Source organism: Bombyx mandarina, chromosome 06 (assembly GCF_030267445.1).
Source record: "Bombyx mandarina strain Sakado chromosome 06, ASM3026744v2".
In the NCBI taxonomy this organism is placed as follows: domain Eukaryota; kingdom Metazoa; phylum Arthropoda; class Insecta; order Lepidoptera; family Bombycidae; genus Bombyx; species Bombyx mandarina.
Genome location: NC_143213.1, coordinates 14,845,868 through 14,858,800, shown reverse-complemented (window position 1 = coordinate 14,858,800; position 12,933 = coordinate 14,845,868). Strand labels below are relative to the sequence as shown.

The 12,933-nt window shown below is 38.6% G+C and overlaps 1 protein-coding gene across 1 annotated transcript; it reads left to right on the top strand.

Annotated features, from left to right (window-relative positions):
• The first annotated feature begins 2,196 nt into the window (after positions 1-2,196).
• Positions 2,197-12,669, top strand: Or-7 (olfactory receptor 7). The gene is made up of 8 exons (XM_028188297.2): positions 2,197-2,282; positions 3,238-3,490; positions 4,285-4,392; positions 5,109-5,554; positions 6,454-6,556; positions 8,013-8,108; positions 10,027-10,182; positions 11,583-12,669. The coding sequence occupies exons 1-8, from the start codon at positions 2,248-2,250 to the stop codon at positions 11,643-11,645; spliced, it is 1,260 nt and encodes a 419-aa protein (XP_028044098.2). The 5' UTR covers positions 2,197-2,247; the 3' UTR covers positions 11,646-12,669.
• The last annotated feature ends 264 nt before the right edge of the window (positions 12,670-12,933 follow it).

Genomic DNA, 12,933 nt, shown 5'->3' with positions numbered 1-12,933 from the left:
GAAATTATGTTCCTAAATAGAAAAATAGGTGTCGACTTTCTGGAAGTATTAAAGAAAACTAGTAACAGTTTTTTGAGGAGGTCGAGGTTTAAGACAAAATTACACAGAACAGTATAGCAGTCATTAAATGACCTTTATATGAAATAATCTTGATTTTGTTTGTTAATTAAACATTAATTCATATTAAAATGTGCCCGGTTTGTCGACAGCTCTATTCCTTCACAATGGAAGATACGGAGCATTGTTATCGTTTCTGAACGCGCACTATTGTCTGAGTAAACGTTCGCGGAGTCTAGTGGCGAAGCGTTTACTTGTAATGAGAACTGGAGGGCTATTAAGTACGTCCTACATTTCAATATGTTTATGAGTTTAACTGCTCCCAGTAGAACTGAGACTTTGATCGTATTTCTCAGGTGAGAATCTATTCATCTTGTGTATGAGGTTCTTAACAATTTAATATCACGACCGACGACCCACTTGGGGTTTTTATTGACATGACCAAACGCGGTCACTGCTTGTTGAAAATTGGCAATACAGCAAACCTGTGAGGTACGACAGCTGTAAACAATAGTGGCAATTGAATTAAGACCTAGGATATAGATAGGTAAATCTTAAAAATCGGAACGTGTAAATGTTTTTTTTGTGGATAAGAACACTCAGTATTATTCTATCACGCAATTACGATTTATTAATTTACGTTCCCGTTGTATCATTTAATACCACACGATGACTGCATAATAAGTAGTTCGCTAAAAATACACAGGATGGTAGCTACAGATTCTGGTCATGAATATTAGAGGCAATTCCATATGATTTATTCATGTGATCTTTACTTATTCTAGCAGGAATAATATGTAGTTCGTCCTCTAATTCTTATTGTTACTCTTGCGTCGAAGGGCTCGACGAGTAAATTAACCCATAGACACAGCCCACTGAGTTTCTCGCCGGATCTTCTCAGTGGGTCGCGTTTCCGATCCGGTGGTAGATTCTGTGAAGCACTGCTCTTGCTAGGGTCAGTGTTAGCAACACTTCGGTTTGAGCCCCGTGAGCTTACCACCTACAGGTTAAGGCTGAAATAGCCTATCAAGGCTATCAGCATAAGTAGGAGAAAAAAAAATTGTTACTCATCGATTTTGAAACGTGAATTAACGGGGTAATTATCGACTGCTTAAGTTACTTTTCAACGATAGTTTTTTAATGCAATTATCGTGCTAAGTAGTGGGTAAGGACTTAATGCTTTTGAAATTATATACGTTTTTAAACACGTGTTCCGTATTCTTACTAATCGAAATTGCTAATCAATTGTTAACAACCAAATCATAGCAATAATAAGCAACCTTAGACCCACAAATCAGATAAGGCTATAATATACCAGAGAAACGTCACACACGGTCATCATTGTTTGCCCGATGTGGGAATCGAACTCGCGACCCTCGGCGCAGCAGTCAGAGACGCTAACCACGGCATCACCGAGTCAGTCATTCAGCTGTAGTTACGATTTAGAACCTTCGACTAGATGATATGTGAATTTGTTTTGGCGCGTATGGCTTTCTTCTAGTTTCATAGAGAACACGTCAATAGCACCAAGTGGCGTGCTGCCAAGATACCGCTTTGTTATTCTTTTGGGTATAATGAGCTGGTGACACGTATTATTATTATTTTGAACGCTCTGTGACTACTATAAATAGGTTCAATTTCTAACGACCTTCACGCCTGAGCACGAGTCGTTGATGAGGCGTGAAGTAAGCTCTGTTGAGAATTACCGACGTTTTCGAAGCCAGTTTTCCTTTACCTACCACATGAGTCCGATATTGAACACCGCTCGAGCTATTTATAGGCAAACCAACAGTTAAACATATTTTGTTAAATAAAACTACTAGTAGTGCATTCAGCCAATAACAATTTTACAAAAGCCTTTTAAAAATATACCACGTCTACCTTAACAATGTCAAAGCTCCAGGACGCTCGGAGGATACTTCTTGCAATTGCAGCGCTATGAAAATCCCTTCTTTGTGTTAAAGTACATTCGATTCACTTGATATTTTCTTACCAGTGCACGTGGCACACCTGAGTTTTCGTTTGTTTGACACCGAGAGTCTCCAAGTCAACCCTGCGCCTCCTGTACAGTGTATAATTAAAGTTGACTAATAATTATCTTTAATTATACCTTCAACGGTCCTTTAAATGCACAATAATTTTTTCTTTCGACGTATTCATTCCTTGAATCTGAATCGTTAAGCTTCAACCATGCTTCTATACCATCCAAATACTCAAGTTGAAGAGTAAGTATCCTAATGTTAAGTTAGGATTAAATAGATGATCTGATCGGTAGTAGGAGGTATTAGAGTCTGCACAACCTGCGTTTATACTATTTGTCTTGCATCTGTGTTTTAATTTGAAGAAAGGTGAGACAGTCGTTACTCAGTACAAAAGAAAGCTCATGTCTGTTTTGTCTATGGGTTACTGTTAGCACTTACCTGTCAGCAACTGGTGCTCGATGACCACCCATCAGTGGAATAAACGAAAATAATAATCTTGAAGCCACTTTGCGTTTAAGGCCCCTTTCCAGAGTCCACTGCTTTACTGATTGTCTTTGAAATATACTTAAAATTCCCCTCTTCAGTCCGGACGCGGCTTACTGTTACGCTTTGGTGTACAAATAAGGTTTAAATATTTCTAAGCAGAACATCGGTGTTGCCCGGGATAGTAGGAGATGTCTTCTGAGGTCTTTAGCAATATAACGCAATGTAATATTACTGGTGGTAGGACCTCTTGTGAGTCCGCGCGGGTGGGTACCACCACCCTGCCTATTTCTGCCGTGAAGCAGTAATGCGTTTCGGTTTGAAGGGTGGGGCAGCCGTCGTTACTATAAATGAGACCTTGGAACTTGTATCTCAAGGTGGGTGGCGCATTTACGTTGTGGATGTCTATGGGCTCCAGTTACCACTTAACACCAGGTGGGCTGTGAGCTCGTCCAACCATCTAAGCAATTAAAAAAAAATAATAATAATAATAGTCATTACAATGAATGACGATGATACTAGGGAGTCAAGAAGTAAATCATTAAGGACAAACAGAAACATTATTAACCTAGATTGATAACAAATTTCTATGGAGATGTGAATACAAACACAAAAGGAAACCCAATAAATATTTAGAAATTTTCAAGACTAACGTTGCTAAGAAAAACATTGTGATCATAAGGTATCTTATAGCATTAAATCCTTCCTTCGCCAGAAAGGTTAACAATGTGGAAGAATTCACATACATGAAATTTTTGAAAAGCTTTTGCAAGATAATGGACTTTTGGCCCGAAAGAGAAGAGAAGAATAGTAAAACGAGGATTTTCAGGCTTCGGTACATCCTGGTCTTGCAGTTCTGTTTCACTCTCGTCGCGGGCGTCCTTTACTTGAAGAACAATTTCGGGAAAAAGACCTTTTACGACCTCGGCCACACTATCATAACTGTTGTCATGAACGTCGTCTCGGTCGTAAGTTATTTATTTTACGTCAACACCATCATCATCATTCTCCTGCCCTTCTCCCAGTCACTTGGGGTCGGCGCAACATGCTTTCTTCTTCCATACTCTTCTATCATATACCATTTCTTCGCTCACTCCCCTTTTACCCATATCGTCTTTCACACAATCCATCCATTTCTTTTTAGGTCTACCTCTTCCTCTATATCCTTCCACATTCATAGTTAATACTCTCTTACCAACCTCATTTTCATTTCGTCTCATCACATGTCCATACCATCCCAAACGCGCACTTCTCAGCTTCTCTGTCACATGTGCTACTTTCAGACTTTCTCTAACAAATTCATTCCGTGTTCTATGTTATCTTACGTCAACAATCGGCTGTAAATTCAACTGGCACTTACTCCTGTAACATGACATAGCCATATTTCCAGTGAGAACGACGCAGAACAATGTTTGACTTTGAGAGTGACATATATACGTGCACAACTAAACATTACCTAAATAAGTTTAAGTTCAGAAGAAAAAACACAAGGAAATAATCCATCATAATATATTCTGCCAAATTCGTCGAGTTGGTTTCTCTTCACTGGGCGTGCATATATTACTCTTCTAAAATTGATGCAAAAGTATTTTCTTACAATAAAACGGTTTCAGTGAATAGTATTAATGCAAAATGTTATTCTTACTTCAAGGTTATAAATATCGATCCTAGATAAAATTATCAAGGTAATATTGTGTCTGTCTCAGATATCACGATTACGATACGATTTAAACGTGTAATTATTGTTTCTTTCACTTTACAGAGCAGATTAATACTGAGATGTTTTAAAAAATACGATGTCGTCGGACAACAGTTCATTAACAAAATTCATCTGTACCATTACAGAAACGATTCCGAATATTCCATGAAGGTGATTCGATATTAATATTCTCGAAATTGGATATCGGTGTGTTTATTTGTTGTAGGTAGAGATCGATGGTCCTTATCGCACAGCAATAATCTTATTCAATAAGATATAGAAAAGTTTAGAAAAAGCATTTCTGACTGAGATGGTCGCGGCCCCTGGCGGTCCTTTTTTGTTGCTTAGATGGTTGGACTATCTCACAGCCCACCTGGTGTTAAGTAGTTACCGGATCCCATAGACATCTACAATGTAAATGCGCCACCCATCTTGAGATATAGTTCTAAGGTCTCAGTATAGTTACAACGGCTACCCCACCCTTCAAACCGAAACGCATTACTGCTCCACGGCAGAAAAAGGCAGGGTAGTGGTACCTACCCGTGCGGACTCATAAGAGGTCCTACCACTGGTCTAGGTCCTTAGAAGTTAGCTGGATACCCGTACGGATATCATCATCCTGTTCACTTCTGCCGAGAATTGCTCGTGCTGTAAAGTCTGAAAATTAACTGTTTCTACCGCTGGCATTGTTGACGTCCATGAGCGATAATAACCAATCACCATCAGGTGGGCCCTATGCTCGTCTGCCTACAGGGACAATAAAATAAAAGACCTTAATGCTGAAGGTGTAGGGTGGCATTAATGTTATGATAGTAACTATTTCGCACTTACAGTGAAAAAGAATTTACATCCATCACACAGAATTCTTGTAATTTGATCTGTTTCAGACTTACAAAGTTGTGCACAAGATATCAAATAATATGACCTACATATTCTCTTTTTCCATTTTCGTCTGTGTGGTCACTTTTAACCTGAATCCGGTTTTCAACAATATCGGGTCGGGTGCATACAAGAACCCCCGACCAGACAACGTGACCTTGCAGCAATGCGTGTATTACGCACTCCCCTTTGACTACACGGGAGATTTCAAGTGGTACATGCTGGTGGCCATCTTTAACGTACAGAAAACATTTTTCTGCACCTCACTGTTTATATTATTTGATTTATTACTGTCTATGATGATAATACACTTGTGGGGTCATATCCGGATCTTTATCCACAATTTGAACCACATACCGGCGCCTCGTAACTCCTTGGAGTACACAAGAGAAGAGAGACAAGAAGTGGATAATACGCTGAAGAAGTGCATTCAACACCACACTTTAATAATAGGGTAGGTAGGACAATATCCTGTGTACTGAGACAATATCTCTAGTTCATGTTCCGATGCGAATATTTTCATGAGCGAAGATAACCATCGACTGGCTGTGTGGTGCATTAGTTGTCACACCTGATTGCTGGACCGAGGATCGCTTACAGCACAGCACACTCCTGGATGGATGGATTTATATATTTTTAAACGTATATAAGTGTGTATTTCAGTGTCGTTTCCTCAGCGTAGAGAATTAGCGTGTAAAAAACAAATTAAGTGAATTATTCCAGTGAACTGGCCGACTAGACTAGAGTTTCTGCACTATGCCTTCGCTGAGTACTGGAGTTCTTTGGACACATTGCTGCTCCTAAGGAGGGTCACAATCTTGAATACCTGATAGTGACAGGCAAGATAGAGGGCCAACGTCCTAGAAGATGTAGTCCCTCGAGAAGGTCGGACCAAATTCGATCTTGTCTGGACATCAAGCCCTACGATACCCTCCACGTGGCCAAGGATCGCAGCAGATGGAGAACAATTGTACATGAGAGAACGATGCTGCGGGGGAGTCACGGCCCTCAGAGTGGTTACCGTCGCCCATGGACTTCAGCAATGCCAGGGGCAGAGCCAAGCCGCTGCCTACCGCTTAATACTCTCCACAAGCCTCGTTTGAAGAAGGACATGTCAAAAGGAAGCATAAAAGGAAGGTTTAGACAAATTGACATCACAATCAGATGTTTAGCAGTTATAGAGGTCCGTGGAGCATTTCAATGAGCCGCCTACGGAGTGGCTCTGTCGTGTTCACTGCTAGCTTCATTATTTTCTTTAAGCACACTTTATTTTCTATACTTTTATTTAAGGAAAAAACATTTTTTGAAATTATTGGTTTCTTTCACAGTGCCAATTTTTTTATATCATTTTAGATTTGTTCGCATAATGTCTGAGACGTACGGTCTGGCGGTCCTCATCTATTACGCTTTCCAGCAAGTGGTTGGATGCTTGTTGCTGTTGCAATGTTCACGACTGGTAATTGACCCCTTTATTATAATGTTTGTAAAAAAACACGTGTGGCACTCGGCACTGCCTAGGTAAAGCTATTTAGATATAGCATTTTTTATTTAGACAACAACAATTGAATACTAAAACATAGAACAAAAAATAAGACCACGCTATAAATATAAATATAATAAATATTTACTAACAATCACGCCACGTTAACTGGTCCCGTGGTAAGTTCGTAAAGAACTTGTATTACAGGTACCAGATAACGGAAATAAATGTAAGATTTTTATTATACACATACACATATTTAATATACATCCATAACCCTGGAAAAGACATTTTATATTTATCATACAAATATCTTCCCTTGGCGGGATTCGAAATTAATTTATATATATATATATATATTTATTTATAAATATTGGCTAAAGCAAACATTAACTGTCCCCTTCACACTCATAAGCTAGACCTCGCGAGAGAGCGGAGTAGAGGGTGTTAGGTTTAATTTTCGTTACCGAATTTCTTGATTCAGTCACCGCGCTCAAAGCCCGCGATAAAAGCTATGCAATAGCTTAAAAATACTTGCTTAATAATGTTAAGGTCAGTTTATAATTAGAAGATTTTCTATGACTTCGTTCACTGCTCATTCATGTCGTGTAGTGAAAAAAAAGATTCAGAAATTAAGCACATATATATTTAAATATTTACAGACATATGTGCGTTATTTAAATTTGTATATGTATGTATATTATATGTACTGTATCTTATTCATGGCCTAACTAAAATAGAACGTAATAATGAGGAACCCGCATGCTGATACAAGAACGAAATTTGATTGCCTTGAAATAACGCTTAAGCTTTCACACTCTTCAAACCGGTAGGTACTCGAAGTAAGAAATATGTTTCTTTTTCATCGCTCTAGATAATATATTTCTAACTAGCTGACCGGCAGACTTCGTAGTGCCTAAATCGATAAATAAAAGACCTAAACTTTTGTCTATACTAATATTATAAAGAGGAAAGATTTGTTTGTTTGTTTGTTTCGAATAGGCTCCGAAACTACTGGACCGATTTGAAAAATTATTTTTCCATTAGAAGCCGACATTGTCCCTGATGAACATAGGCTACTTTTTTTTCATTTTTTTTTAATTTTATTTTTTTGATTTCATGTGTGTTTTAATGTTTCCGAAGCGAAGCGAGGGCGGGTCGCTAGTATTAAATAAACTTAAAACAAACAAAAGGAATCCGTCCGACGAGGGACACATCAAAGGAAAAACAATTTTTTTTTATGTTATTCCGAGCATTTTCATATTTATCTACCTTTTGAACCTTCTCTGGACTTCTACAAATAATTCAAGACCAAAATTAGCAAAATCAATCCAGCCGCTCTCGAGTTTTAGCGAGACTAACGAACAGCAATTAATTTTTATATAAATGTGTATTTTTATATAATTTTTTTATAATAAATGTGTATTTTTAGGATTTGAAAACTATCACGCGATTTGGATTTTTGACTACCATGGTAAATCAACAATTAATTCAAATATCGGTCATATTTGAGCTTCTAGGGTATATGGTAAGTTGCTTTATTGCCTTGGAAGATATGTACGATGATAGTTTTATTGAGAGATGACAGTAATATTTCTGTGTGCAATCAAGAATAAATTAATAAAACTTGGGGACTCTAAGACCGACATACATCCATACAGTACTATCTGGAACCTGAACGAGGATAGTAGAACGTGCTATTGGCAGACTGTTATCAGATTGAAGGTTGCCTTTACTTCTCTGAGGGGATGCAGTGAAGGAGTACCGTCTGGTGATTAGGAGAAACGAGAGCTACCGCAGCTGACTTTAACCTATCTCGAAAAGGCATGTATCCATAGCTAAGGGTTTCCGGCTTCACAAAGCTTTATTTTATATGATTTTTTGATTGTGATGCTTATGATGATAACTGGTACTTATGATTATAACTGTAACCTATTGTTACGCGCTGGGTTTCGTGATAAATAAAATTTTAGTGTAGTATAAATTTAAATTCTATTTAACTTAAAACACTAACGAACACTTTAAAGTTCTCAATTCCCTTCTTCCGCTTCGCTTCAAGTGATCCGTTCGCTGTTTCGCTTCGAGCAGATTCGATTACTGACAGACTTCTTGCCATCTTTGCAACGCTTTTATAGTCGATACGACATCCCTTGATTTATCGAGAATATTCTGGGCAAGTCGAGTAGCTTCGATGTGTGTTTCCGTTATCTGATAATATATGGCGTTGTACTTTTCGAGCATTCTCGATGTTACTAGTTCCTTTGATATTCGTTTCTGCTATTCGGCGATAGATGGCGTTACGCTGACCGGTGTGACACTATACAACTGTATTCCTTTTTTTTCCGTACCTATGCTGATAGCCTATCACGCTTACGGGTGTGACACTATACAACTGTATTCCTTTTTTTTCCGTACCTATGCTGATAGCCTATCACGCTTACCGGTGTGACACTATACAACTGTATTCCTTTTTTTTCCGTACCTATGCTGATAGCCTATCACGCTTACCGGTGTGACACTATACAACTGTATTCCTTTTTTTTCCGTACCTATGCTGATAGCCTATCACGCTTATCGGTGTGACACTATACAACTGTATTCCTTTTTTTTTCGTACCTATGCTGATAGCCTATCACGCTTACCGGTGTGACACTATACAACTGTATTCCTTTTTTTCCGTACCTATGCTGATAGCCTATCACGCTTACCGGTGTGACACTATACAACTGTATTCCTTTTTTTTCCGTACCTATGCTGATAGCCTATCACGCTTACCGGTGTGACACTATACAACTGTATTCCTTTTTTTTTTTCGTACCTATGCTGATAGCCTATCACGCTTACCGGTGTGACACTATACAACTGTATTCCTTTTTTTCCGTACCTTTGCTGATAGCCTATCACGCTTACCGGTGTGACACTATACAACTGTATTCCTTTTTTTCCGTACCTTTGCTGATAGCCTATCACGCTTACCGGTGTGACACTATACAACTGTATTCCTTTTTTTCCGTACCTTTGCTGATAGCCTATCACGCTTACCGGTGTGACACTATACAACTGTATTCATTTTTTTCCGTACCTTTGCTGATAGCCTATCACGCTTACCGGTGTGACACTATACAACTGTATTCCTTTTTTTCCGTACCTATGCTGATAGCCTATCACGCTTACCGGTGTGACACTATACAACTGTATTCCTTTTTTTTTCCTACCTATGCTGATAGCCTATCAGCTTCACCCTAACGTGTAGATGAGCTCACGGGGCTCAAACCGGAGTGTTGCTAACACTTGCCCTAGCAAGAGCAGTGCTTCGCAGAATCTACCACCGGATCGGAAACGCGACCCACTGAAAAGATCCGGCGAGAAAATCAATGGGCTGTGTCTATGGGTTAAGCTAAATTCTTCGAAGGAGCAACATATTATATAAATCGCGTTTATTCTAGAATGATAAGCTCCAAGATGCAGTGTACTGCGTGCCGTGGGAGTACATGGATACATGTCACAGGAAGATGGTGTACATGATGTTCAGACAGTCGCAGATACCATTGCAGTTGAAGGCTATGAACATGTTGAGCATAGGCGTCAAAACTATGGCATCGGTGAGTCTTTCTAGCCAACCGTTTGTCAAACATTATAGACTTTTGGTGTGTTTCGTCCTGTGACAGTTTGTTGTAAAATACATAATATGTAGGTTTATATTTTTTTTATTGTTAATTTTTGTTTCCTCTGTGAGATTACATAATGCGACGCATTTTGGTTTATACTATTTCTTATATATTTTGTACTGGGTCCGCGACGTGTCGTGTGGATCAGAATGCACCATTTCCGTGGAAAATGGTTCTTCGGCGCGACACTAGCGTTACCACCGGCTTTTTAGCGCGGCAAAAAATCAAATATTTTAGAACGGTACGCGAAGTCGCCGTTGTCGCCGTGTAGGCGTGCACATGCATTTAAATACCTTTTTACTGGTGGTAGGACCTCTTGTGAGTCCGCGCGGGTAGGTACCACCGCCCTGCCTACTTCTGCCGTGAACCAGTAATGCGTTTCGGTTTCGGTGGGGCAGCCGTTGTAACTATACTGAGATCTTAGAACTTATATGTCAAGGTGGGTGGCGCATATATAACCACTTAACAGCAGGTGGGCTGTGAGCTCGTCCACCCACCTAAGCAATAAAAAAAAATGTGAAGGATAGATGGACTGTTTCTACCAGCAATACTCATCCTCGACCAGGACTGAGAATCCCTTGCTCCGCACGGTACTGATCGTATGACCATCACGACGCGACTGTCGCCGCCCTCCTTGAAACATCTGGTCGCAGTTTCATTTGTATTAAGTGGATGTTCTTTGAACGTAAAAATAGGAATCTTGATGTTGCGCATTTATAAAATGTACTACTACCCACTACTAAATATAGTACAAATTGAGGGATGGCGTCCAAACCGGGGACCTGCGCAGTGTTACCGCTGCCAGGCCTTCGGACACGCCTCCAGTAACTGGTGGTAGGACCTTTTGTGAGTCCGCACTGGTAGGTACCACCACCCCGCCTAGTTCTGCCGTGAAGCAGTAATGCGTTTCGGTTTGATGGGCGGGGCAGCCGTTGTAACTATACTGAGGACTTAGAACTTATATCTCAAGGTGGGCGGCGCATGTACGTTGTAGATGTCTATGGGCTCCAGTAACCACTTAACACCAGGTGGGCTATGAGCTCGTACACTCATCTAAGCAATAAAAAAAAATTGTAAAATCTTCGAGATTTCAGAAAATATATATGTAATACAAAATTAGTAGGTTATGTTATACGATTTAGATTGGATTCAAACATTGGCCAGTCGGGCGGCTTAAACATACTCTGTTATCTTTTTCTTGCCTAATCCCAGGAACACTCCTCAGGAGCACCTTGCACTGGCTGATATTGGTCAGGAAAAGCCTGCAATGTCACCGAGTATTACTCGGATGTTGCGCAATGTACTCGCAGTAAAATAATCAAATCTATTTCCAGATATTGAAGACGTCTGTATCGTACTACCTTATGTTGAAAACAGTTACGACCAACGAAGCTTAAGAACAACAGAAACTACGCGTAAACTATATATATATAATGTATTTATTTATTTAAATCAAAATACAGTTTAGCTTTGTAAAACTATAGCAATTGAGTTGCTCTTATAAAGAGAAACAACATTTAAAGCTATTGCTTCACCATTATTTTTATATCTATACTAATATTATAAAGAGGAAAGATTTGTTTGTTTGTTTGTTTCGAATAGGCTCCGAAACTACTGGACCGATTTGAAAAATTATTTTTCCATTAGAAGCCGACATTGTCCCTGATGAACATAGGCTATTTTTTTTTTATTTTTTTTTTTTTTTTGTTTCATGTGTGTTTTAATGTTTCCGAAGCGAAGCGAGGGCGGGTCGCTAGTCTTTTTATATTTTTAATATTGCAAAAACGTTCTTTATATGTCTAATGTTCTAATGTTTCAATAATCGAAATTCTATTTATGTCATCTATAGAAGAATGATATAAATAACATATTAACCTCTTTAAGGATTAATCGTATAGAGGTTACATATATTTTAGACTAACTGACCCGGCAGACTTTGCAGTGCTTCAACCGATAAATAAAAGACCTAAACATTTGTATATTAAAACTAAAAAAAAAGAAGGTATCCGTCCGACGGGGGGGGGGGGGGCACATCAAAGGAAAAACAAAATTGTTCGTTTTCATATAATTCCGAGCATTTTCATATTTACCTTCACCTTTTAAACCTTCTCTGGACTTCCGCGAATAATTCAAGACCAAAATTACCCAGATCGGTCCAGCCGTTCTCGAGTTTTAGCGAGACTAACGAACAGCAATTCATTTGTTATATAATAATATATAGAAGATAGAAGATTCAAAAATTAATTATTCTGTTAAATAATGAATTATGTTTTTCACTTCTGGAATTGCCAACACGAAAATTCCTACTAAAGATATATACTTTGTTAAACATTGAAAGTAAATATCTAGTTTTGAATATTTAAATTCATCTGTAAAAATATAATTAAAGCAAATTTTACATCAAATAAAAGTACGTAAAAGTATACATTGATTATTACACTTATTATTTTACCTCACTATTATTTATTGTCAACACCAATGTTTCATAGACTTTGTAATGTTGTGGCGTCGCTAAAGTTTTTGAATTTGTAAGTTTAAAAATTAATGTTTTACTGCAATAAGGATGTGTAATAATTTCAATTGTGTTTGGTTAAATAACATTTTTGAAAAGTTTGATCTGAAACTTTTGGAACGAAGTTCCTTATGGGACGATGCGGAGGGCTACACTAACCGGGAAAAAACGTC